This window comes from Ursus arctos, unplaced genomic scaffold, assembly GCF_023065955.2.
Source record: "Ursus arctos isolate Adak ecotype North America unplaced genomic scaffold, UrsArc2.0 scaffold_17, whole genome shotgun sequence".
In the NCBI taxonomy this organism is placed as follows: domain Eukaryota; kingdom Metazoa; phylum Chordata; class Mammalia; order Carnivora; family Ursidae; genus Ursus; species Ursus arctos.
In genome coordinates, this window is record NW_026622841.1 from 35,384,601 (window position 1) to 35,412,329 (window position 27,729).

General features: G+C 40.2%; 1 protein-coding gene, 1 long non-coding RNA gene and 1 other non-coding gene across 9 annotated transcripts; 2 read left to right on the forward strand and 1 right to left on the reverse strand.

Annotated features, from left to right (window-relative positions):
• Positions 1–470: 470 nt before the first annotated feature.
• CUNH18orf21 (chromosome unknown C18orf21 homolog) lies at positions 471–17,808 on the reverse strand. 7 transcript variants are annotated; one of them, XM_044382950.3, is made up of 6 exons: positions 17,610–17,808; positions 17,504–17,526; positions 15,319–15,518; positions 14,187–14,383; positions 11,787–11,832; positions 471–2,899 (listed from the first exon to the last, which is right to left on the reverse strand). In XM_044382950.3, exons 1-6 carry the CDS (start codon positions 17,684–17,686, stop codon positions 2,771–2,773), a joined length of 672 nt encoding a protein of 223 aa, XP_044238885.2. In that variant the 5' UTR covers positions 17,687–17,808; the 3' UTR covers positions 471–2,770. The 7 variants fall into 7 exon arrangements, with proteins under 7 accessions (XP_044238885.2, XP_044238884.1, XP_048074429.1 ...); XM_048218472.2 differs by lacking the exon at positions 471–2,899 and adding an exon at positions 2,911–7,840; XM_044382949.3 differs by lacking the exons at positions 17,504–17,526; positions 17,610–17,808 and adding an exon at positions 16,818–17,496 and having other exon boundaries at positions 1,853–2,899.
• A 113-nt stretch (positions 17,809–17,921) lies between these two features.
• On the forward strand, positions 17,922–27,309 carry LOC113253343 (uncharacterized). Its single transcript, XR_007189897.2, has 4 exons — positions 17,922–18,038; positions 23,352–23,509; positions 25,919–26,078; positions 26,495–27,309. It is a non-coding gene; the product is annotated as an uncharacterized LOC113253343 (long non-coding RNA).
• Positions 20,767–20,869, forward strand: LOC113253590 (U6 spliceosomal RNA). The gene has a single exon (XR_003315481.2). It is a non-coding gene; the product is annotated as a U6 spliceosomal RNA (small nuclear RNA).
• Positions 27,310–27,729: the final 420 nt, after the last annotated feature.

Here is a 27,729-nt window from a genome sequence, read left to right on the forward strand (position 1 = left end):
ACATTTGAATTCCATGCACCATGGAAAAGGTACAAAACTGAAATTTTGAATTTAAGTGAAATTGTTATTTAGAGCCATTAGCTAATTCGGATATTCTAGAAAAATTAAGTTGTACTGGTATTGTTTGGTTAAGTTTATCATCTTTTTAAAGCCGTATTTCTTTGTTCAGGAAAAAGTTTCATTTTACTTGTGGAAATACACATCAGATGAGAGTTTTTAAGAGGTTTTAAATCATGCATTAATAGTAGTATTTATTGTCTCCTTTTTCCAGCTCTTGATATTTAAATTATAAAGTCTTGTATTTTTATGGGCCAAGTTAATAGAGCACTAGTGATGCTGTTTGAACTCTTCTTAAAATCTCTTTGCGGAATCCAGTTATATAACTGCCCTAAGGTGGGAAGTGATGCCTTGGTTATATACTGCAGCTGGAGTGTGCTTAATGGAGGGAAATTAAACTGTTTTCATTCTTCTTTTTGAGCTGGTATTTGAGCTATGTAGGATCTTGGGTGAGCTTCATGTTCAGTTCCTTTTCCTAGCTAGCTGGTAGCACTAAATATTCTATCCTGAGGCAAATGGCATTATTAGGGCTTAACATTCTCCCTGTTTGGACTAGTCTCCATGTCTTGGCTAGCATGATGAAGAAAGATCTAGTTCCTTTATCTTTGGTTTCTTGCTTTTATATCCATTGATGGACAGAGTAGTTACGGTTGTGGTGAAATTTTACATCAGTCGCATAAAGCTCTTTTTTCCAGTTGCGTGTAATATTTCCCACCAGGAACCAATAAAAAGCTAACTGCTAATGATTGAGCTTATTGACTGAAAAAGTGTAATTTTTTCTTATGGCATAGACTTTTTTGTTGTTTTTTTTTAAGGCTAATATCTCTTTCAAAGCATGTGACTTGAAAATAATATTTAAACAGAAAACCTGTCTTTTTTTTTTAAGATTTTATTTATTTGAGAGAGAGAGAGAGAGAGAAAGAAAGAGAGAAACAGAGCATAAACAGGGGGAGGAGGGAGAGGGAGAATCAGACTACCCGCTAAGCAGAGAGCCAGACTGGGGGCTTGATCCTGATCAGGACCTGAGCTGAAGAACACACCCAACTGAGCCACCCAGATGTCCCAAACCTATCTTTTTAAACAAAAAGTGTTTTTGGTGTGAATTTTTTAGAAGTTCTATATTATTTAAATGAGTCTAAAAATCCTCATAGTTATACAGTGAAACAGCTGCTAATTAAAATAACCCAGGGCGGGGCGTCTGGGTTCCTCAGTTGGTTAAGCGTCTGCCTTCAGCTCAGGTCATTATCCCAGGGTCCTGGAATTGAGCCCCACGTCGGGCTCCCTGCTCAGCGGGGAGCCCGCTTCTCCCTCTCCCTCTCCCTGCTGCTCCCCCTACTTGTGCTCTCTTTCTGTCCAATAAATAATAAACCTTTAAAAAGTATAAAATAACCCAGGGCAGGGCTCAGTCAGTTAAGCGTCTGACTCTTGATTTTGGCTCAGGTCATGATCTCAGGGTCGTGGGATCGAGCCCTGGATCAGTCTCCATCCTCAGCACAGAGTCTGCTCCAGATTCTTTCTCTCCCTCTCCTCTGCTCCTTCCCCTGCTTGTGTGCATGCGCGCTCTCTCTCTCTTAAATAAAATCTTTAAAATAATCCAGGGCAATAAGTATACAATGTTATTTTCAGATGTTACTTAGTCGTAGTAATATATGAAATAAAATATCCACTAGATGTATTTCTGGCAGCTTAATAATTACCTTTGAATACTCTAATGAGATTAGATACAATGAGGAGATTTACTAAGTGCTTGTTTGCTGTCATTTTACAAATTCTAAGTAGTTACTTTTATTATATAAAATTAGTGCCAGCATAAGCATCATTTGGTTAAAATATTCCTGTTTCATGTTTACTTTCAACTTTGATTTGGTTTCTGTTTTTGTTACATTAGTCAGTGCATCATATGGATATGATAGCATTCTGTTGCATCATATGGATATGATAGCATCCTGTAGGCACTTTAAAACTCTTCATTAGAAACCTCATTTGTTATTAAACTGCAGCGTTAAGAATGTATAGACTTGTTTCGTTGTATGCTACTTAATGAAATGGTAATTTGTATTTTCTCTAAGAATGCTTCTGCACAATGTACTTTTGTTTCCTAAAGGATAAAACTGAAACCTGATTTCAATAATTGTTCCCAGAGATCAGCAGATTAAAAAAATAAGTAGTCTTACTCTCTAGAAAGATATACCAGCTAAGGTAGTCAATAAGAACTAACAAACTTTAGTTATAAACTCAAAATTGTATCATCAGGTGCTTCCGATCCTTGAATAGTTTATCGAAGAACTCTGCAAGTTTTCATTTTGTTTGAATCATGCCACTTTTTTTTTAGAGCAAGAACGACACATATATGTCATACATGCCCTTTATCCCATTGGTTTCTCTGTCTCTGGCTTATGGCATATGTCTCTGTGAAGCCTCATCAAAATCAAAGCTTCGTGCAGCCATCACCTGTTGACTAGGGTTGAAACAGGAATTGAAATACATTTCTTTGATATCTGTCTAGGGGAAAAGTTGGATGTTTCTTCGGTTTCAAGAATGGTGCCACCATTCTGAACTTGAACTGTAGTAACCAGTAAGAGGAATAAGTTCTCAGAGTTTGTAGTTTCCCAAGAATACCTAGTCCAGAACTCTTCCTCAGCTTATCAAGATTTTATGGACCTAAATTGTCAGAAGCCCAATTAATATAGCCAAATAAATACCCCTTTTCCATTTAATAAAGCAAATACAGTTTCTGTGGTTTTTGAATGAATGCGTTGTTTAATATGCATTGTTTAATACATACCAGAAGCTGAGAGAATTGAAACATGAGGATACAGCTTTGCCCTGTAGAACTCAGAATCTAATGTGGGAGAGAGAGACACTGACTGTAATATCATAAGTTCTACACAATGGTATGAAAAAATGTTACCGAAAAGATGAAAGGCATTTGAACTCATCTCTTAAGGTTGATCAACTGACCATGGGTCGAAAAAATAATGAAAAGATTTTAAAAAATATGTTCTTTACCTGTGTCTCAACAATACTGATGAATTAAATGAAAAATTAATGGAATAGTATATATCAACATACTTTTAGCTCAATGGAAATCTGAAGGCATTAATCTTACTCATGTTGAATAACATGGCTAAGTTTAGAGTAGTTCTTTTGGATAGAAGGGTAAGGTTTTAAAGAACAATGTAGTTGCCTGATTTCAATCATGTGCTGTTTGGGTTAAATAACAGAAGCTGTCTTTAATGGGGCGCCTGGGTGGCACAGCGGTTAAGCGTCTGCCTTCGGCTCAGGGCGTGATCCCGGCATTATGGGATCGAGCCCTACATCAGGCTCTTCTGCTATAAGCCTGCTTCTTTCTCTCCCACTCCCCCTGCTTGTGTTCCCTCTCTCGCTGGCTGTCTCTATCTCTGTCGAATAAATAAATAAAATCTTAAAAAAAAAAAAAAAAAAAGAAGCAGTCTTTAAAATTGTTCCCTTTGTTCTTAACTCCCACCCCCAAGCCACAGCTGCGTACTTATTTTTCTCTGCTCTGTAGATAAAAAGGTGATAGTTTTTTATTCTGTTGATGTAGTATGAAATGCTATGATGGCTAGAACATGGCTCCATATCTAAAATCAATTGTAATAATTGTTATAGTATGAACCAGTAAAATAAAGACCCCCTTGCACATGAAAATGAAACATGATGGGCAGTCTAACTTCTTTCATTATACTTGTTGCCATGACTGGGATTGACTGTATTTGACAAAGGGACAGTGGGACAGACTGACTGTCTTAACTGTAGACCAAGGACCATGCCACTTGTTCTCACTGCTAAAACGACTAGCTTTACTTTCGGTTGGACACAACATCTAAGTTTGTCTGACCACATAATTTGAGGAATGCCATTTCTGACTGTAAAGTAGCTGAAGCAACAGCCAGAACTGTGTACTAGCTAAAGTAAAATATTTGAATTCTCCTTGAGGGAGCATCTCTTACCCAGCTTTGACTGTGTCTCTCAGACTTGGACCTTATTATAAAGACTTGAGTGAGGGTTCTGTTTACAGTTTAACCCAAGGACTGTCTAGGTGGAATGTATTCTCCTGCTTTTATTGAAGTTAATACTGCCTATGTGAGCCCAAAGGCTCACGTATTAATTGAGGTTATTGAATTCCCCCAGGTAAAACTAAGGCTGGCTGGTCTGAGTGTTTCTCTCATGAATTTAAGTACTATAGTTTTCAAGGAAATGCTTAGAATATTAACATATTTGGTTCACATATATTGACTGATTAGAAAGTTTATAAATTTTTTAGAATTGGTATGCCTGCAATATTTTAAACATTCTCTCTAATGAGGACTTTTATCCTAGACAAGAGAGTGCATTTTAGAGGTACCCTGGAAGCTCGTGGGAATAGTGAAGTTCTTATTGACTGGACATGAGGAAACAACACAGCGCTTACCAGAATCTTAGCAGAGGAGTATGCTCCCTGCAAAATCCAGAAGTCCAAGTGAGAGTTTTAAACAGAAGCTTGAAGGTAGCCATACTGCTACCCAACTACTCCTTTATATTCCAATTGTCCAAAAGTCAGGTATTTGATCAGCCCAAAGGCAGAAGTTTAAACACATATTTAAAATTCGGAAACTTTGCTTGTGTTGACTTGGGAATGCAACATAAAACTGAATTTTAAAAAGATAAAAACTGTCACTAGTAAAAAAATAAGCCTGCTTTTGGCCACAAAATTTAGAAATTAAAAGACAATTTTAGACCTAACCTAAAAAAACTTCTATTTATCTCTTCTTGTTAGTCATATACAATTATATTTAAATACCAGATATCTCAGTTGGTGTTTTCCTGAGGGTATATGAAAAAAGTAGCTGGTACTATAGTTAGTTAATACTAACAGGGAGAATTTAGATCTATCCCTGTAAATGTAATTCTAAGATATTGAAACAAAAACCCAAAACATAGATACTTAACACCACTATCTAATCTTTACATGAGTTGTGTGTGATCTTTTCCTAAGTTCAGAATAAAACGATGAAATAACTAATCTGAAACCAGTATGATTTAATGATAGGTCTAAAGATTTTATATTTCTAAAAGTTGAGGATTTAAAGACATTTTTTAAATACTGTAAATTATATGTACATTTGACCTGTGTGTGTGTGTAATTGTATACTAAAGTTAGTAAAAAAATGTTCTCTAAAAAGCTAATTGGTCTGAAAAGATAAATTTAAAATATTTCATATCAATACAAAAGGGCTTAACAAGATTGAAATGAATATTTAAAAAACTGTATACTTTAAACACTTGTACCACTGCGTTCTCTTTTGTCTGTTAACTTTAATGACAATTGATAATTGTACCCAAGATTTAAAACTAACATTTTGGGATGCCGAATTTATGAAAGAATATGTTAATTCCAAAAGTGTTACTACAGTTTCTGTCTTTGAGAAAAGTAAAAGGTGATTTGGAATTATTCCAGAGGAACTTGGGTATAAAAATTTTGCACTTACCACTATGGATTGAGCCACTGCAAGAAGACATAACTGAAGCTGGAATGACCCCTTGTGCATAACTTTGGAGACCGAACCACTTGGATTTTCTGCATTTCATGAAGTGAATTCATAGGACAGGTTTCCCTTAATCTCCAGTACTCAAATGCTACCTCAAGGAATCAGTTGCCAAAGCTGTCAATTGTTAGAACACCAAACCGCCTTGAATTGAATATGAACTTAAACAATTAGACTGAAGATATATTAAGACAAGTTTTGATACTGTTAAAGAAAAAAATTATTGTAACACTTGTCAAAAGGGTAAGAAAGACTTTTTATTCAGGACTTTTGTGATATGTATCAAGACTATCGCAATAGGGGAGAGAGATGGGGCTCAACTCTGAAGATGTCAGACAGCTCAGGATTTATAGCCAAGGAACAGAGTGAGGGGAACAATGGGGTGGGAGATTACTAAGAGGAGACATCAAAGGTGAGGGGATTCTTGCTGAAGGCAGGCCAGATGATCAGATGTCAAGGGTGGGGGAATTCTCCCTCAACTGACCTAGCAGGATTCTTGCTAAATCTGGGTTAGGCAGGTAGAAGACAGAGCCCAAGGATGACACCTAGTCAAAAATAGGGCTCAGTAAAGTTTGGTCAAGAAGAGAGTCTTTGTCAGTATAATCACAACAGTTTTTTACAAATGCTTTCAAAGGACAACCACCCAGGGGAATGCTAGATCTTATTCTTCTAGTGTTGTTTTTTTTTGTTTGTGTTTGTTTTTGTTTTTTACTGGTGTTGATATTCATAATTTTATAGATTTTTTTTTAGATCAATTATGATAGTAGGACAAATTGCTTGAGCACTTTCAATATGCCATCTACTCTTCTGGGTGTTTTTAACGTACCACCTCATTGAGTCCTCACAGCATCCTTATCAGGTAAGTACTGTTATTATTCTTACTTTACATGGAAAGAAACAGACTCTTGGAAATTAAGAATGCCAAAGATTACACAGTTAATTAAATGTCATAGACTACCACAAAGGCTACAGTCTTAACCAGTAGGCTGTACTACCTCCCAAACAAGTCATTTTTTTATCAGAATTAAGAATAATTAAAGGAATAATTGTATGGCTCATCACATTATAAAGGATACTGTCATTTGGTTGAAGGGTTAAAACATTCAAGTAGGCATTTGGTAATGTGAGAGGTAAATTTTAAATATGAGAACTCAGGATTTTTAAGAATTCATCTTTTTGAGCTCTCACTTTCTAGGAGTCTGGTAGCAGCACCATTACTATCCTTCGGTAAAAGTATCCACAACATCCTGTTTCTGGCATCACTACTTTCTGTTCGAAACTAGCAGGGTTTCTTGGAGAGTGGATGCTTCCATGTCTTAGGCCTGAGAGAATGACGATGGTCCTGGAACTTTTTTGCAAGAAAGCAAGGAGAATGCTTTCAAAGTTCTCATAGGGTTACAAGAATAAAGCCAGCTTAAAGGGGGCTCTCACTGGCCAAGACAGAACAATTTAATCATCCAAATAGAAAATAAAAATTATGTGGGGCGCCTAGGTGGCTCAATTGGTTAAGCAGCCAACTCTTGATTTTGGCTCAGGTCATGATCTTAGGGTCCTGGGATTGAGTCTCAGGCTGGGCTCCGCACTCAGTGGGAAGCCTACTTGATGATTCTCTCTCTCCCTCTGCCTCTGCCCCATCTCTGCTCGCATTCTCTCTCTCAAATAAATCTTCAAAGAAATAAAAGAAAAATTGCACTTAATTAAAGCTAGTAGCCTCTGGAAAAATTGTCTCCATAATGGCTTTTAAAAGAAAAATTGGTATTTTCTTTTCAAATAACTAGTATTATTTTACAAATTTATTTTTATTTATAAAAATTCCTGTTTATATTTAATTGTAAATTTAGTCCCAGGATAGAGAGAAGCGTGTTGAACACTTTCTACCTGAATTATACCCTGGGGTTGCAGCACCCCCAGAGTTCGGACTGGGAGGCACACAGGCACAAGTCTCACCAGACCTCTGTGTGAGAAGACTGTGCAGGCAGGAAGGGTGCCTTACAAGTCCAGTTGAGGCATCCAACCCGGGCTTGTGGTCCAAGCTTTGAGCATTTCTCTGTGGGTGTTACACATCAATAAATGGTTTACTGAAAGAAGAAAAAGTGTGGAGGGGAAGGATCCAGAAGAGGAAGAAGCTGAAGATGAAGGAAAAGGCAGGACTATTCCAATGACTGGAGTCAGAGCAGGGGTGGCATCCAGGCTAGATGGGCAGACTGGCCTGTTGGGTAGGAGGAAGGCTGGCTCTTCTGGAGAGAGAAGCAAGAGAGGCACCGGTGAGAAAATGAGAGAACTCAGCTTTGAAGTAGAGTGGCGCCTCAAGTGTGTAATTGCATTTGAAGTCCCAGTTAATTCACTGGGACTGTCCCTCTGTCCCTCTCAGGGGTGAGCCACCTACGAATATTACTCAGAGTTCTAAAATCTGAGTAGTGGTCACATTAAAATTCACCATTGTGCTTTCTGCAGTTAAGGTCCAAGGGGCTGTGCTGAGGGAGAGAACAATGGCCTACAGATTGTCATCAACTATGTGACCCCAAAGTTCTTTGTGATGCAGATGAGGCCATCATTAGGTCTATGCTCTCGCCCCTTTCCCACCCTGTCTTGATTAGGTTTTCTTCCTCAGCATTCTGCCCAGCCCATCCCTCTCTGGATGGTGAGGGCCTCTTTTTCATCCTCATAATGGCAGCCTTTAGCATGGGGTTGCTGCAGTCCCCAGGGTCAGTGGTGCTCTCTGGTCACATGTTCTAGGCTCCTTATCCCATGACTGGACAAACAGCCCAGAGCTAACGGGAGCTGTCTTTAGGAAGCACTGCAGTAGATACATCAGTGTATGAACAAGCCATATGGCAATGGGACGGACGTCCAGGAGTTAGAGCTGTACGAAGCCTGAGCTGTACAAAGCATGTTTGCTGCTTCTCTTTACGAGACTATCATTTTCATTTAATCCTAAGTATCTACACTGTAATCTGTTTAGGAAATGTTTCGTTTTCATTTTTTTAAGAACAGCTTTACTGAGATAAAATTTACATACCACAAAATTCACCCTTTTAATTGTAGACTTTAGTGGTTTTTAGTATTCAGAGTTATGTGGCCGTTGCTAATTCCAGAACATTTTCATCATCCTAAAGAAACTCCATACTCATTAGCAGTTATTCCTTGTTCCCCCCCCAGCCTCAGGCAGCCACTAATCTATGTATTTTCCTATTCTGAGCATTCCTTATAAATTGAATCATACATTATGTGGACTTTTGTGTCTACTTTCTTTCAACATATTTTCAAGGTTCATCCATGTTCTAGCATGTTTCAGTAATTCACTCTTATGGCTGAATGATATTCCACTGTATGGATATATCACATTTTATGTATCCATTTGTAGTTAGGTTGACATTTGGGTTGTTTCCACTTTTTGGCTATTACAAATAATGTTGCTATGAATATGTATATACAAGATTTTGTTTTCAGTTCTGTTGGATATGTAACTAGGTGTGGTATTGTGTGTCATATGGTAATTTATGCTCATCTTCTTGAGGAAGTGCCAAATTCTTACATGGTTGCACAAATTTTACAATCCCAGAAGCAATGTGTGAGTGCCAATTTCACCACATTTTCATCAACACTTGTTACTCTTTGTGATTTTAACCATCCTAGGGGGTATGAAGTGGTAGCTCACTGTTTTGATTTGCATTTCACTAATGACTAATGTTAGATGTAAGATGTTGTGCATCTTTTCATGTGCTTGTTGGCCATTTGTTTCTTCAGGGAAGTGTCTGCACAGAATCTTTGTCCGTGTTTTGTCTTTTTATTATTGAATTTAAAGTTTTTTATAATTCTGGATATAGGCCTCTTAAGAGATACATGATTTGCCAACATTTTCTCCCATTCAGTGGGTTATCTCTTCATTTTCTTGATGCTGTCCTCATTTTAAACACACGTTTTTAATTTTGAAGTCCAATTTATCTATTTTTTCTTTTGTTGCTTTTGATTTTGGTGTCATAGCTAAGAAACCATTGCTTAATCCAAGGTTATGAAGACTTAGTTCTAGGTTTTCTTCTGAGTTTTATGTCCACAGCATTAATATTCTCTTTAAAGATGACCAAAGACCTTCTGCCAAACAGAAGAGAAAGTCAAGAATCCATAGTATTTTTCATTTGCGACTGAGTTAATGTGAACAACTTCCCACCTAGAAGTTCCTGCTTTTACTACTTCTTATCCATTTCCCAGTCAGGTAGCTTAAAGGACCTGTGTTCTAAACCTGGTCTGTAACAAGTGGGCTAATGAATTCAAATGTAAATGTAGGGGCTTAGGGATATTTGCCGTGCTTGTGCTATGTGCTGGGCCACAGCAAATGAGAATCATGCAGGCTGGCAAAGAGCTCACAAGCAGTTGGGGACACAATCAGAATCAGGAAATGATAGGGCCACCAGCACTTTGATAAAAGAGTGGCCCTTCATAATGTGGTGGGGTTGGAGTGGAGGGCAGTCTGCAAAACCATGCAAAGGCCCCAAACTGGCAAGAAAATGCTATGTCCTAAGAACTATAAAGAGGTCACTATGGGTGATAAGCAAACAAGAGCAGATAACTCCAGTGAGAAGTTAGCGAGAAAGGTAAAGTGCCATGACCAAAGTATTGTATTAGATGCCCTGGACACAAAGGGAAGGCCCAGCTCCCTCAGCCTGTGGCTCAAAGGCTAAAGAAGTTCAGAAGGATGACTCTTGCCATCCCTCTCTGATGCTGGCACTATTAGTATAATTTCACTTCATGTAACTACAAGACCAACTTGTTAATAACCTTGGACTTTCAAAGTTTGCCAGGCCCTAATAGAAGTTTAAGTTTAAATTTTTAAACAGCAGAGAGAGCTTGGAAACAGATTATAGTTTAAAGTATCTAAATTACTTATTTAAGGAACTTTTAAAAGACAGGTTGACTACAACCCTAGCCTATCATTTTAGTATATCTGTGTTCCAGAGAAGATTTAACATAGCTAAACTGTTAATATGTTGTATTCTGCTCTAAATTTTAAGACCTAGAAATAAGTCTTCACCAGAGCAAATGAAATGCCACTTGAGATAAAATATTGCTAGGAACAATAGAAAATTATAAAAATGAAACCTAGGGTATCTGAGTGATTTACAATTAAGAATGCTCCATATATTGACTTTTACATGCAAAACAGGAATAATGTTCAGCTCTATTTTTATTTTTGTTATTATTTTTTTTAAAGATTTTATTTATTTATTTGATACAAACACGGAGAGTGGGAGAGGAAGAGGCAGGCTCCCAGCAGAGGAGCCTGATGTGGGGCTCGATCCCAGAACACCGGGATCACGCCCTGAGCTGAAGTCAGACACTTAACGACCGTGCTACCCAGGCGCCCCTCAGCTCTATTTTTAAAAAATTTTTTAATGTTTAGTTTTTACTAATAGTTATGCAGATGATTGTGGAAAAACAAGGACACATACTTCAACCTTTTTCTGAATTAGCAATAAAGCCAAAAACACCTAGAAAGGAATGAGCAGGCCCTCTCATAAAGGTCTCAATTTCTTTCTGAAAGAAAATGACATAATGTAAACTGCTAATTATGGGAAGATAAAATAATATAACCACTCAATGTCCATATAGCTTTGCTACTTACAAGGACCTTTCATATATTTTACACCACCTCACAACCACCTGTGAGGTAGGCAGGATTCGGTTATTCATTTTCATGAGGTGTTCTCTCCATAAACACTGAAAAATGCCCAGAAAAGTTTGTTCTTGGACCCTAGTTTCCATGTATTTAAAGAATAAATAAAAGGTGTTTGGTTTTTTTTTTAAGATTGTATTTATTTATTTGAAAGACAGCAAGACAGCAAGAAAGAGCAAGTACAAGCAGCGGGGAGGGGAAAGCAGACTCCCCACTGAGCTGGGAGCTGGACCAGGGGCTCGATCCCAAAACCCTGGGGTCATGACCCGAGTTGAAGGCAGAAGCTTAACCAACTGAGCCACCCGGGGCACCCCAGAATAAAAAAGAAGTTTTAAGAAAGCTGTTTTTCTGACTAACTTTAGTTTCAGAAATTGCATTAAACATTTATTTTCACAGCCCATCCTTTACAAAGACAGTAAGAAATTTCTGAAGTCCAACTTTGAATTCTTTTGGGATTCACTCTGACTAAGCAACATTTTTAGTTGAGAGAAATGTTTCTTTGTTTTGCTCACATTTTTTGAGGAACAAGTGGGTGTTGACTGTCCAGATATAGGTGTCCTGAAAACAAACAAAACCACACTTAGGCATACTGATAAATACGTTTAAAAAGTGCTTTTCCTGCTTAGCCTAAATAATTGCTTCTAGAATCCCTTTCTACTCTTGTGTATTATGGCCATAAATGAGCAGTGGCTGGACGCAGCATTCATTCCCATTTTGTTAAAAATCTCCTCACTACATAGGCTTTAGGCAACCTTCAGGAGATATACTGGGTGGTTCTGGAAGTTTCTATCACACCTGAAGAAGGCTAAAAGTAAAGTGTCATCAGGTCTGAGTTCCCTTTAAGTCTGACATCAAGATTCATGACAATTCTAAGGACTTTAAAAACCTCTTTCTTCAGAGCTCAAGACCATTTCCTTTCTAAAAAATGAAGAATTTTAATCTACACGTGCAGGTACCACTCCATTGTATCTCCCCACCTAGAATGTAAGTTCCATAGGGCAGACTTTGTACTACTAATTGTATATTCCACTAATTCTTAACAGTGCCAGGCACAGAAGAGGTCTTCTAAAAATATTTGCTGGATGAAATGATTCCCCTGCTGCTGTGTGTGTATTTTTGTTTCCTTCTATTTCATGCCCTCCAATTGTGTTCCACACCCACGAAACTTTATTGGGGTTTTGTCAGTCTGATCCTTCTTCTATTACCCATCTGTACGATAAATGTGAAATATCTTTCTCATTCCTGCATATAACTAAGAAGCAGTCTGATCTAAACGCAAGTGAATTATTTTAAATATGCCAAATTCTCTTTTATCTACATTTATCCAATAAGGTAGAAACCTCTATGAATTCCTATCATGCCAAATATCAAAATAATTAAATCAAAATATAGAGAAAAATAGACTTGAAATTTTAATTTTTATCCAATTTTATAAATGTCAACCCAATATAAAAACTCAATGCAGTAAACAGATAATTCAGTCCTTGCTGAATTTTGCTATTTATGTTCAAGAAACTATCAGACTCAGTTTCTCTTTTGGTATAAAAATGTTCAAAAATTCCTTTCCCAGTTTCTTTTTTTTTTTTTTTTTTTTTTTAAGAGAGTCTTTTTTTTGGGCGCCTGGGTAGCGCAGTCGTTAAAGCGTCTGCCTTCAGCTCAGGGCGTGATCCCGGCGTTCCGGGATCGAGTCCCACATCGGGCTCCTCTGCTGGGAGCCTGCTTCTTCCTCTCTCACTCGCCTGCTGTGTTCCCTCTCTCACTGGCTGTCTCTCTGTCACATAAATAAATAAAATCTTAAAAAAAAAAAAAAAAAAAAAAGAGAGTCTTTTTTTTTAAAAAGATTTTATTTATTCATTCAACAGAGATAGAGACAGCCAGCGAGAGAGGGAGCACAAGCAGGGGGAGTGGGAGAGGAAGAAGCAGGCTCACAGCAGAAGAGCCTGATGTGGGGCTCGATCCCAGATCACCGGGATCACACCCTAAGCCGAAGGCAGACACTTAACCGCTGTGCCACCCAGGCGCCCCCCTTTCCCAGTTTCTATGAAACTAAATTTACTATCACAGTGAATAAAGTACTGTGAATTACAAAAATAGTTCAGTGCTCAGTCATATAGTTAACTGAGTAGCAGCTGACAAATCCCTATCCAGTGAGGTTTCCACAAGAATTTCTGACAGAGGAAATACCCAGAACAAAGGTTTAGAGCAGGAATGTAAACTGTGAGTTTACTTCAGTTCAGTTTTGCTGACACATAGGATGAATTAAGGCAAAGTAAGCCAGCAGATGCACTCGTGCCAGCTAGGAAGGGCTGGGAAGCCATGCTGGAACATTTGATCTACATGCTACAGCTAATCAGAGCTGTGCTTTAAGGAAATTATCAGACTAGAAGGGTTTGAAACTAGAAGCAGGAAACTAATGTAGTAGTCCCAGCAAAAAGTGAATACAGATTGAACACAGCAGGAGGAAAAAAGAACAGATGCAAACCCCATGGAGGAAGGACATTTAGAAATTGGCAACTAATTGGACAAGGACCAAGGGAGTAGGAGTTGTCTACTCTACGCACCATTTCACGTCAGACTGTCTACAAGGGCATGTTTACTGACAGAATAAGGAACTTAGGAGGACGAGCCGGTTTGAGTAGTCAGCTGTGGGGACATGTTGGGGTGATAAAGTGGATATATTTAGCAGGAGCTGAGAACAGGCAGAGGGAGAGGCTGGAAGTAGAGGAATATAGCTGGAAGTTATAAGCACAGATTATGTGTGCATATGACATTAGAGAAGAAAAGGGTATGGACGAAAAAAATGGGGGCCAAGGCCTGAACTGCTTGGCAAATTTAGGGAGTATAAAACAGAGGAAAGTAGAAAAAATAAGAGTTTACACCAGCAATGCAAATAGCTTAACAAATTAAGATACCTGAATATCAAGGCTGGACTCTTGCCCTTGGAACCACACGTATGACTGAGGTTTGCAGAACTTGGAGTCTTTCTCTCTGGTGTCTTCAGGCTGAGCTTACTCGTAGGAGTGGTAGGACTGCTCTTCAGTGCTGAGAGAAAGCTTCTACTTTTACCATGATGTTTAACTGTTCTGTTGCATGTTTTACAAGTAGTCAACTACCGTAAAAAGGAGAAATATTGGGCCTGATTTCTCTTATCATTTAATTCAATAAACTACATGTTCATTAAATTCTTGTACGTAAGGGACTACACCAGGTATGACCAAGTAAGAGAGGCAGCCCTCAGGGAGTCCGTAATCCAGCAGCAGTAATCAGACAAGATACAAATTTAAAATGAGAAAATCTTCAATAAAAAGTTACTGGCTAAACATCTGTATTTAATATAAAACACATTTTTTTTTAAATTTATTTTAAAGATTTTATTTTTAAGCCCCAGTGTGGGGCTTGAACTCATGACACCAAGATCAAGAGTCCTATACTCCACCAACTGAGCCAGCCAGGTGCCCCTAAAACACCTTTTTAAAGATAACAAAGTCCCTACTTTTTCAATGTAAAACCATGTTTGGGGGGAATCAGACTGTGACTGATACCCTTTAACATCTGGAAGAATGTTCTTTATAAAAGCAGTTGACATTTAATATTTGTTGGAGAACTCCAAGCTGTTTTCCAATAAAACATGGCAAATTATCACTGAAAATCTAAGTGACCCCTTCAAACCCTTAGCGATTCTATATTCTATAAATATAGATCTAAATCAATTTATAAAACCAATCAAATGAATTCTCACACCTCTTTACTTCATTAATTCCAGAGGCTGACTTATCATGGTTGGAATTTCATAATGTATATAACTGTCAAATCACTGTGTGTAAACCTGAAACTAACGTATCAACTATACATTAATCAATTTTTTAAAAATAAGTTTTACTCTCAATGAAACATCAATCACTAGAAAAAGAATTTATGTATATATTTTGACAATCCATGTATACTATCACAAACCTCTGAGTTATAATGTAGCCTGATCCTTAACCTCATTTTAAGTAAAAGAAAATTCTAGTTTATTTATACATACTGGAATTGAAATCTTACCAATACACTTTTAGAGTCTTTGTACTTTTTCAAAATTTTTGCTTCTTTAAAACTGAGTGTATAATTTCTTGCCTCCCGGTTAAGAAGTTTCTGTATTTTGGGTGTCAGTCTGGACTTGGGTTTGAGGCGCACTCGAGAGTTATCCAAAACCAGCAACTGGAAACAGTACGGACATGTTCCTTCAAAAGTGATGTTATCATCTGAAATTATACAAATGAAACTCATGATTCAGCAAATCAGAATATCTGTTACCTCAAACAGCCAAAATTCTGTGATAAAGTATACTATTTAATATGAACGGATATATATTCTCTTTAAGCAAACTCAAAATAGGAGAACTTGCAAAAAAGACAAATTGGCAATAATTTATTTTGCAAAACACTGTAATTCTACCCATTCACTCCTTTTAGCAATAGACATGTTAGGTCCCCACTCTTTGCTACCTTACTCATTACTTGTTACTAAGTAACAAAGGCTGTCTCACAATTTTACAAACATATTTATCACAAATCAATAAATTATATGTATACTGTCATTTTCTTTTTTAAACAATTAGCACAGTTTTGTGATTTGTGGGCCAGGCTTTCTGCAGGTAGCTCTCAGTACAAGGTAATAGAACAGACTTGCCCCAGACTGTCTGTGCAATCAAGACAGCCATCTATCATGCTAGGCTGGGGAGTCATAAATAAGGAGTAAAAAAGCTGCTATCTTTAAATAACTCACACTCTAGGGGAGCCATTGGCAAACAAAAGTAAGACTGGTAACAACTGTAACAAAATATGATTAAAATGCCCTGGATACTACTAAACTTTGTATGGACCAGCCAGAAGCACTCCAAAGAAGTGGCTTGACGAAGGTCAAATACTCCAAATATCTGTACTTGGAGATGGCATCCATTACTGGTAAAGCGCTTTCAGGTAGAAGTACAGTGAAAAAGAAAGCGTGGCTATTAGGGAAAGGTGAGGGTGTGAGGGCGATGCAAATGGAAAGGGAGGCACACCATGATTTTATTCACCAATTATTTGTTAGTGAGCACTCAACTAAGGACCATGCTTTCACTCAGCTCTGCCAAATGTTAAATTCATTCATACTTATTGAGTGACTGTCAAGTGCCAGGCACAGTTCTGGGTACAAGAGACAGAACAGTGAATAAAGGACAATTCGTGGACAAAGTAAATATAGCAACACCAACTGTGTAGCGCTGGGAAGACAAAAGAGGCGAACAGGGAGTGGCAATGGGGCTGCCATGCTCTTAAATAAGGTAGCCAGGGAAGGCTTTGTGGAGTGACATCTTTAGAGAGCAGAAGGAACCGAGGAAGGAATTCACACAGATATGTGAGGTAAGAGTTCCAGTCAGAGAAAGGGCAACTTCAAAGGCTGTGAAAGCAAGCAGGCCTAACGGTGGAGCTGAGTAAGCCAAAGGGAAAGCAGGTTGGAATGATAAAGTGGGCTTTTGATGTAGGGCCTTGGTAGTCCTTTTAAAAGATTTTCACTTTTACCCTGAGATGGGAAGTCATTTGAGAGTTTGTGGCAGAGAAGCAACATGATCCAGCTTGGACTTCTCCTGGGCTCACTTTGGCTGCTCAATTGGGAATGGATGTAGACATGCATGAGTGCTGTTGGCAATAACCCAGCTGATGACTTGGTCCAGGATGATAAGATGGATTAGTGAAAAGAGGCTAGGTTCTGCATATATTCCAAAGCCAACAGGCATTATTTGCTGGCATGTTGGCTTAGAGAGGAAGGCTATTAGGGAGTCACGAATGGCCCCAGGGTTTGGGGGCTGAATTCACCCTAAGGATGAAATTACCATTTACTGAATTGGGAGGAACTGGAGGAGGGCTTTGTTGGGGGGTAAGGCTCAAGTTTTGGCCTGACAGACATTCAAAAGGTGTCAAGGCGGCATCTGGTTATGAGCCTAGAATGGGGAGAAGTCTTGGTGGGGTGTATAAATTTGGAAGCCATGAGACTGGATGAAAAACTGTCACCAAGGAAGTGAGGGTATCTAGAAAAGAGGTCTAAGGAATCCGGAGTTTTCACGAAACAGAAGCCACTGGGGGGGGGGGGGGTTACGAGGGCAGTGGGTCGATGAGATTTCTCTTTTGCGACATCCTGAGCGCTGCGCGGAATGGAGGGGAGCGGGACGACGAGAACCTGACCCACAACCGTCGGACGTTCTCCCTACCGTGTGACGAACTGTAGGCCCAGCTGCAAAGAAGAAGAAGACACGTGAGGCACGAGGGGAGACCCCGCCGCCGCCGCCGCCCGCCTCCCCTCCGCCCCTCTCTTACAGTAGATAGCGAGCCTGGCCCGGGCAGCTATCGTATAGTTGCCGCGCCGCAGCCTCAAGGTAGTGCTTCTGCCTCATCGCTCCCGCCGCCCCACGCCACTAAGGCGAGCCACAAGACGACTCTCCGAAAGCCGGCTTCCCAACCTGCCGGCCTTTCACCTCGGAATCCAAGCTCCCTCCGGAAACCCGCGCTCGCTGCTGACGAGTTCCGGTCTCCCTCGCGTCCCGCCCCTCCCGTAGGCCGACCCTCTCCTCGCCCTTGGCCCCGCCCTAGACTCCGCCCCCAGGCTCCGCCCCGTCCCCCGCGGGCCGGCGAGGATCCTCCGCAGACTTGCGGCTGCGCGGAGCGGTGTGACCCAGCGGGGTTGGCGACGTCTGCACGCCGGTGCTGTGCGGGCCTCTCTTTCTCGCTCCTGATAGCGCTTCTGTGGTACTCCTGTTGTCATTTCCTCAGCCCGCGTCGCCTTCTAGATTCTCCATCCGGGGTGTTGATTTGGGCCGGGCAGGCGGTGTGCGGCCCGCAAGGAGGCCACCCTTGTCAACTCGGCCGTGGGCCTGGGAGGGAAGAGCAGGCCGGCCTGCTCTCAGAGCAGAAGCCAGCTCACCTTCTTTCCCGTTCTTCATGCACACAGCAGAACGTTAACAGTTCGGCACAGGTTCAGTGTTGTGCAAACCCCGCTGTTACCGAGTTTGGAAACGTTTCTGTCACCTTGAAGGGAACCCCATCCCAATTTAGCAGTTGCTTCCCATTCTCCCTTCCCTCCCAGGCCCTGGCGACCACTAGTCGGCTTTCTGGCTCATTGGGCTTATTCGGGACATTTCTTGTAAATGGAATCATAGGCGTGATCTTTTGTGTCTGGCTTCTTCCACTTAGTATAATGTTTTTTAGGTACACACACCTTGGAGCTTATATCAGAACGTCATTCCCTTTTATGACTGAATATTACATTGTATGCATACCAAGTATTGTTTATCCATTCATCCATGCTGGACATTTGGGTTGTTTCTACCTTTTGGCTGTTGTGAATATTGCTGCTAGGAACAGGTCTGTTTTCAGGGGTTGTTTTTGGATAAACACCCAGGAGTGAAAATGCTGGGTCATATGGTAATTTCATGTTTAACAGGGTTTCCAATTTCTCCATATCTTCCCAACCCTCATTTTCCTCCTTTGTTCATTTTTTAAAATTTATTTTTATTCTAAACATCCTAGTGAGTGTGAAGTGGCTTCTCATTGTGGTTTTGATTTGCATTTCCTAGTGAATAATGACGTGGAGCATTCTTTCATGTGTTTGTTGACAACTTGTATATTTTCTTTGGAGAAATGTCTATTGAAGTCCTTTGCCCATTTTAAAATTGGGTTGTTTGCCTTTTGTTGTTGAGTTGTTAGAGTTTCAAAAAATAAATTCTGGAGACTAGACCCTTATTATCCTTAATTTTCAATATCTGAAAGGACTTAAATTGAGATAGGGAAACTGAAAGGATTCCATTTTTAGAAAGGCTCCATCTCTGCTGTTTTTCTGCAAGGCCCCATTTGTTCATGTTCTATATTTCACCTTGCCGCTGAATAAACCAAAGAAACTATGTTCCTGCTCCAAGGGGGAGGCAAGAAAGTTAATCATCCAAATACCTGATAAAATACAAATACTAGGCATCCAAATACCTGATAAAATCTAAAAAGAACTGAATCTTAAACATGTTCCAGGACATTAGGTTTGAACAAAACTCACCCAACACTGGCATCAATACCCCCACCTTTGATGATTTATGAAATAATACCTATTATTCACCTGTCACTCACCTTTGAATTCGACCCTACCCTGGATTTATGAAGGAACATGTACCCTGGACCCCTTTCCAATATGAACCCCTAACCCCAAGTGTTGAAGAGACTCACTCTCCTTTCCTTTCCGAGTCTCCCAGACTCTCCATCTGCTATACTCTGTTACTTATACTATTCAATAAACTCTGCTTTCACTTCCCTGATTGCTCTCCTGCACAAAGACAAGGATCCTCTTAGCCAAGAGGGATCCTTAGCCTCTGGGTCCTCAGACCTGGCCTGTCTTATGTCAAAATGATACAGAAGTTTGTAAAGAGAAAAATATATTTACATCTGTAGAGACATATTTTAATTTTTTAAAAGAAAATTTATTACATCTGCTCTTCCCACCTTTCCATCCTACTTCTCTGATCAGCATTTAGTCAAATGATACAGAAGTTTCTAAAGAGAAAAATGTATTTACAATCTGTAGAGACATATTTTAATTGGGTATCTTCTCCTCTATGTCCACACATAAGTAAATGGATTAGTGTGTAAAAATCCCCTCTCACCACACACACACACACACGCACGCACACACACACTAAAAAGCCAAAACATACACAAAAAATGCTAAACCAAAAATAGAAAGTTAGTCCCTTACTACATAACTTGCCTTTTTCCTTAACCATAGATCATACACATCTTCCCAGGACAGGACGTATATTTTTGCAACAGCAAAAATCTTGTATATACTGGTGCTTTTTATTTCTTTTGTCTGAATTCCTAAAGAAAAATTACAGAGTGGAATGCTATGCACATTTTTATTTGCCAGATCATCCAAAATAGGTTGTAGAAATGTGCAGTGCCAGCATCAATATCTGAGAAACTTGGGTCAGAAGATGTGATAGCCATTGGTTCACCTAAATACTAGTGAGATGAAGTCTCTTTTCATATGTTTCTTGATGCTTTACATTCTCTCCTGTGAAGAGAAATCTCCTGTTGGGTTGTTTATCAGCTTCTAGGAGATCTTTGTGTTTTGGGGAAATGTATCCCATGCTTGTCATATATAAGGCAATACTTTCTTACCTCTTATCTTTGGCATGGTTTATAGCATTTTTACCATATAGGATTTTGTATGTGGTCAAACATTTTTCATTATTGGGTCTGGATTTCCTGTGTAGCTTTAAAGATTTTATTTATTTATTTGACACAGAGAGAGAGACCACAAGCAGGGGGAGGGGCAGAGGAAGAGGGGAAGCAGACTCCCCACTGAGTGGGGAGCCGGACTGGGGCTCAGTCCCAGGACCTGAAATCATGACCTGAGCCGAAGGCAAATGCTTAACCGACTGAGCCACCCAGGCACCCCTCCTGTGTAGCTTTAAAAAAGCCTCATGTAGGCTTGCTTCAGCAGCACATATACTAAAATTGGAAGGATACAGAGCAGATTAGCATGGCCCCTGTGCCAGGATGACATGTAAATTTGTGAAGCATTAAAAAAAAATTAAGAAATAGTAAAATAAAAAAGCCTCATTTATGCCAAGACTAGACAACTAACTATTCATCCAAATGTTTTTCTTATACTTTTCTAGTTTAATTTCTTCAATGCACATCTTTAATCAATACAAAATGTATTTTTACTTAAGTATAAGTAAACACATTTTTCTAAATGGTTAGCAAGTTGTGTGGATATCTCTTCATAGGTAAATTACTCTTTTGCTATTGGGATTGAAGTTTAAAAAAACGTAACAAACACTGAATATGTGCCAGGCATTTTTCTAAGCATCTTACTTGTAACTCATACAGTCCTCATAACCCCAGGGCATAGGTGAAATGCCAGTTTATCACATATAAGCTTTTTAACATCATTGCATCTGTTTCTGGATTCTTTATCTGCTTCACTAACCAATACAACAGAAAGAAGAGAGATGCACTGTACGTGCACACATGCCTACTTCCCCTGCCCGCCCCCTGCCCCCCCTCCGCACACTTTCCTTCAGTTCTCTCGCCTCTGAGTACTACACTCCTATATCCAGATGCCTCCTCAGCATCTCTGCTTGCATTGCAACTTGTCTTCTCAGATGCAGTGCGGCCCAGATGGCATGCTTGATTTCCCCCACCAACCTGCCCAGCCACCCTGTCTTCTTCTATCCCAGCCCCACCAAGTGCCATGGCTGCTTCCTCTTCCCACCCCTTGCAGCCAGTGCATCTGCAGTACCAGCTCCCCACCAGGAGCAGATAGGGACTCTGGTCACTTCTCTGCACACCTTAGCCACCCTCCCTTTTGCCTGCACCCCTGCCATGGCCTCCAACATTCTTTTCCGGTGCCCTCTGTCGCCTGCTTCCTCTCTCCCAGTCCATTCTTCACAGAGCAAAGTGACTTTCTTAAAATGGAGGTCATTTTTTGGGACAGGGAGTATCCTTGCTCAGAGTTTCCAGGCTCCTCATTGCACCTGGAACGCAATTGCCTGGCTGTGTTGTGCAGGTCCCTGCATGGCTGCTGCCCCACTTCAGACCTCACCTTGTCTCACCCACCCACCCTCACCCTGGCCCTACTACACTGGCCTTCTCTGTCACTCAACATGTCCTGCTCAGACCTACTGCAGGGCCTTTGCTGTTTTCCACTTTGAGACAGGATCCCTCCCATGGCTGCTTTTCTTCATCATTCCAAGATCAGCTCAAATATCTCTCAAGAGGCCTTCCTGACTACTGGAATAAAGAACTTCCCCCCAACACATACACCCTTGCCCATCAAGTCCCTCTCTGCCATAATTGGTTTTTATTATTGTCATCATAACCTCACTATCTGAAATTATTATTCATTCACCATTTACCTGTACCCCTCCTGAATGTGAACACCTGGCAGCGGGACTTGTTGGCTACTCTGTACATGGACTCCCAGCCCAGGGCCTGGCACAGAGCAGGGGCTCAATAAGGATTTGCTGCAAAATCATACTGGAAGGAAAGGAAGTTGAAGGGGTTGAAAATGAAATTAGCTTGACCATGAGTTAACAATTGTTAACAGTGAGTTTGGATGTTGAATTTTGTCAAATGCTCTTTTTTTTTCCTTTTTTTGCATCAATTGAGATATAGGTTTTTTCCTTTATTACCTAAATATAGTGAGTTACACTGATTGATCTAGTCACACCGACTCTGTATTCCTGGGATAAAACCCACTTTCTTGTGATGCTTTTGTGTATTGTTGGATTTGATTCACTTATGTTTTATTTTTTAAAAGTTTTATTTATTTAAGTCATCTCTACACCCAATGTGGGGCTCAAACCCATGACCCCGAGATCAAGAGTCTCATGCTCCTCTGAGCCAGCCAGGCACCCCAATTCACTTATATTTTATGAATGTTTTTTGTATTTACGTCATGTAAGGTTTAGTGTCAGAGATATGCTGGTCTCACAAAACAAGTTGAAAAGCATGCCTTTCTCCTTCTCATTCCAAAAGAGGTTTTTGGGGTTTGTTGTTGTTGTTGGGGTTTTTATTTATTTTTTTTTTGAAGATTTATTTATTTATTTTAGAGAGAGAGAGTGTGTGTGCTCAGGGGAAAGGCAGAGGGAGATGGAGAGAGAGAATCCAAGCAGATTCCTCGCTGAGCTCAACTCTGAGCTCATAACCTGAGCCAAAAATCAAGAATCGGACACTTAACTGACTGAGACACCCAGGCACCCCCTGAAAGAGTTTTTTGTAAGATTGCTATTATTTTTTCCCTAAATGTTTGAAAGGATTCTCTAGTGAAACCATTTTGGGCTGGGGTGTTCTGGGAAGGTTTTTGATAACTAATTCAATTTCTTTAATAAATCTAAAGCTGTTCTATTTCTTTTTGTGTTAGTTTTGATAAACTATATTCTTAAGCAATTTGTCTATGTCATCTAAACTGTCAAATTTATTGGCATAAAATTATTTGTAATATTCTCTTATTATCTTTTTCATGTCTATAAGATCTGTAGTGATAGCTCCTCTTTAATCTCTTATTAGGGTTCTCGTTCTGGGTAAGAATGGAGTAAGTACGCTCCATCCTGCCTCTCCCACTGACTGTAATCATAAAACCTGGGCAGACTGCATAGAGCACCCATAGGAAGACTGAAAAGTAAACAGTAGCAGGTTGAATGACTTAAAGTGCCAATGAACTGGAGGTGAGTTTATCATTATTGTTCCTTTGATATCTGCTGGGCTGAATGCAATGCAGCCTGAAGCCCAGAAGTGGAAGTGGGATGTGTGTAGGGAGAGCTCTAGGAGCAGCCCTTGAGTTATGGCTGACTAGCTGAAAACATCTAACCCTCAGAGGGTGTGGAATTCTCTCCATTTTCTTTTCCTTCTCTCCAGTAGTTGAGCCTTAGCCCCCAACCCATCCTTTGTTGGCAGCAGCAAAGGCCACAACAGGAGCCAGCAGGAGCCAAATTCTGAGGAAGGGGAACATTCCTCTTCAGTCAACCAATCTCTCTTGCTTTTCCTCCCCCTCTCTTTCTGCCTCTTCCCACTTGGCCAAAGATGGAGTAACTTTCTCTCCCCAGCTTTCTGGCCACAGAACCAGAAAGGGGCATTGTAGAAAACTACTGGAAAGTACTGGGGAAATTATGGAGAAAGAAGAGCTCTTTCTTAACTTTATAGGAAAATCCCATTAAGTTGGATGAGAATTTCCAAGCTCACTGAGCTGTGCACACATGGATATGATCAGTTTAGCAGTGACTTTGTGAACAGAACTAACAGACCATCGATCAGGTTCCAGATGACCACTGAGTAGTAAATATGCAGGATCTACCCTAATGGTACTGCAAAGGCTTTAGAAACTGAACCTAAATTTGAACCACAACTCAGAGAAGGCGGGTTGAACTTGTAGTGTGAACCTAAGCAGGTCTATCGCCTAAAACAAAAATAAGTACATTCCCCATAGGACTTTAAAAAGACCCGAGTTCTCATTACATAATATTCAAAATTTCCAGGAGACAATCTATAATTACTTGGCCTATGAAAAAACAAGAAAATCTCAACTCACATGGGAAAAAAACAAATCAACAGACACCAACAGCAAAATTGACACAGATGTTGGAATTATCTGACAAACAAAGACTTCAAAGCAGCTTTTGTACAATAGCTCTACCAAACAGGCAGTCAAACTCTTGTAGAGTTTGCACACTTTTCCCACAAAGGGCTTGGTAGTAAGTATTTGAGGCTTTGCAAGGCATGTGGTCTCTGTTGTATGTACTCAGTTCTGTGAAAGCAGCCACATACAGATAACCACCCACAATACAGAAGCAAGTGAGTGTGGCTGTTTCCCAGTAGAACTTTATTCATGGGATTTGGCCCATAGACCACAGTTCACCAATCCCTGAGCTATGGTGTTTTTTAGATATTTTATTGATTTTTCTGTGTTTACTTGTTCCATATATTATCAAGAGCAGGGTCTTAAATTCTTTCATGATGATTTTGGGCTTGCTTATTTCTCCCCTTAGTTCTGTTAGTTTTTCTTAAGATATTTTGAAGCTCTGATATTAGGTGCATAAATACTTTCATTGTCATGTTTTCCTGATGCATTGACCCCTTTATCATTTTGACATTTCCCACTTTATCTCTAATAATGCTCTGCCTGAAAGTCTATTTTGTCAAATATTAATATAGTCACTTCAGATTCCTTTTTTTTCATTGAGGTATAAAACACATAACATTAAGTTTACCATCTTAACCATTTTTAAATGTCCAGTTTGGTAGTGTCAAGTAAACCCACGCTGTTGCGCTACAGACCTTTAGAACTGTTTCATATTGTTAAACTGAGACTCTTTACCCTTCAACGCTAGTTTACTCTCCTTTCTCTCCCTAGCTCTTGGAAACCACTTTTCTATGTTCTGTTTCTATCATTTTGACTACTTTAGATACTTCATATTAGTGGAATCATACTGTCTTTGTCCTTTTGTGACTGGCTGATTTCAATTAGCCTAATGTCCTTGAGGTTCATCCTTTTGTAGCAGGTGACAGGATTTCGTTCATTTTAAAGGGAGCATAATATTCCCTTGTGTGTATATACCAGACTTTCTTTATCTGTTCACCTGTCCACAGACATTTGGTTTGCTTCCACTTCTTGGCTACTTTGAATACTGCTGTGATGGACATGGGTATGCAAAGTTTTTTTTTTTTTTGAGATCCTGCTTTAAATTCTTTTAGATAAATACCTAGGAGTGGGATTGTTGGACTCTATGGTAATTCTATTTTTAGTTTTTTGAGGCACCTTCATACTGTTTTCCATAGTGGTTGTACCACTTCATAGTCCTGCGGCCAGCACATGAGCATTCCGATTTCTCCTCCTCCTCACCGACAGTTGTTGCTGCTTGACTTGTTTGTTTGTTCAGTAGTGACTGTCTTCATGGATATGAGATGATATTTCACTGTGGTTTTGTTTTGCATTTCTCTTATGATTAGCGATGTTGAGCATCTTTTCATATGTTTGCTGGTTACTTCAGATTTCTTATTCTTCCTCTCTGTCTGGTGTAACTCCTTTTACTTTCTTTTTTCCTTTTACTTATTATTCTTTTATTATTTATTTATTTGAGAGAGAGAGACAACGTGCGTGCAAGAGCATGAGTGGGGGACAGAGGGAGAGAGAGAAGCAGGCTCCCCACTGAGCAGGGAGCCCGATAGGGGGCTCGATTCCAGGACCCTGAGATCATGACCTGAGCCAAAGGCAGACGCTTAGCTGACTGAGCCACTCAGGTACCCCTGTCCTTTTACTTTCAACCTCTTTGTGTCCTTGTACTCAAAGTACATTTTTTTTTTTTTTTTGGGTGTATAGCATGCAATTGGGTCTTTTTTTAAAGTTTTGTTTTGTTTTTAATCCAGTCTGACAATCTCTGTCACTGAATTGGCACACCTAGTGTATTTAAGATAATTATTGATATCAGGATGTGACATCTTTGAGGCAGAGGACAGACTCTGGTAGGCAGCATGGTGGCCCCCTGAAATTGTCCATGTCCTAATCACCAGACATGTGAATCTGTTGTTGTACATGACGAGAGGGATTTTGCACATGTGATGAAGGTTACTGACCCTAAAATGGGGAGGTTATTCTGGATAATCTGGGTGGGCCCAGTCTAATCACATGATTTTTAAAAGTAGGGAACCTTTTCCAGGTAGGTCAGAGAGATGAGACAGAAGACAAAGAGGACAGATTTGAAGCCTGAAAGGGACTCAACCCAACGTTGTGGCCTTTGGAGATGGAGGAAGGAAGCCTCGAGTCATGGAGTGCAGCAGCGCCCGGTGGGAGCTGGCACTGATGCTCGGCTGACAACCAGCAAGAAGGCAGGACACTCAGTCACAGACCTCAAGGAACTCAATTCTGTCAACAAGCTGAGTGAGCAGAAAATGCATTTTCCCCTCCAGCCTCTGCAAAGAGACAGGCTGTGTCCTGTTATCTTTGGCCTGGTGAGAGCTGTTCAGGACCTCTGACCTCCAGAAGTAAGATTATAAATCTGCGTTGTTTTAAGCCACTAACCTTGTGGTAATTCGTTATGGTAATTCAATGGAAAACCATACAGCAATATTTAGGGGTTCATCCTTTGCACGGATTCCTCCCTGGATTACTCCTCTAACTTTCCAATTCTACTGGCCTCAAACTGTTTTTGTCCCCTCCCAGTCAGTAGGCTGTAGCTCTCTGCAGTTGGAGCAGCCCCTGTCTTGGGGGGCTGCCCTCGGGTAAAAAGCTGCCAACTCACAAATCTCAACAATTTCTGTTCGTCTTTCAAGGTTGCTCTCCTATCCAGTTTCTGCCTTCTTTTGGTCATTCTCCAAGGTCTTCAAATACTGCTTTTAAAAGTTTTGCTCAACTTTTATCATCATCATCTGCAGGAAGATTAGTCCACCATTACCAAAAGCTGGGACCTCATTATACTCTTCTGCCTCCTTTTACGTTTGCAATTTTCCTTGGAAATAAATTGTTAAAATTTAGTTTGTGCCATGTCTTAATGTTTCTCCTCCTCAGTAATCTGAGGGCTAAAACGGAGTTGCCTCCTCTTAATATGGCACTTTAAAAAATGAATAAAAGGCAACTTTTCTGACTTTTGATGGGGTGGAAGGTGGGAAGGACCCCAACCTTAGCAGCCGGGAGGGAAGGAAGCTCGGTGGCAGGTTTATTCCATCACCTGCAGTTCCCCATAATCACCAGCAGGGGGAAAATTAGTTTTCTGTTTCCGATGGATCCCCGCGCCCCGCCGCTAATTCCCTAACCAAAGGAAAAGGGAAGAGCGCCGGGGAGGTCTCGGTCAGTGTTCGGAGGGAACTGGCTTCGAGGGGTCCCTGAGAACGCCAAGACCCCGCGAAATAGGGTGTACCTACTCCCAGCAGCCGTCTCTTTCGAGGCACACGGATA

Bases quoted from the DNA above. Each gene is read 5' to 3' on its own strand.
- CUNH18orf21 (XM_044382949.3), bottom strand. From the start codon at position 16,929: ATGCATGTCTACATCCATTCCCAATTGAGCAGCCAAAGTGAGCCCAGG. The intron at 14,384-15,318 runs GTAAGATTTCAA...TTTTTACGGTAG, and splicing joins AAGACTCTAAAAGTGTATTG to TTGACTACTTGTAAAACATG. The intron at 11,833-14,186 runs GTATCTTAATTT...GTTTGTTTTCAG, and splicing joins AGTCCAGCCTTGATATTCAG to GACACCTATATCTGGACAGT.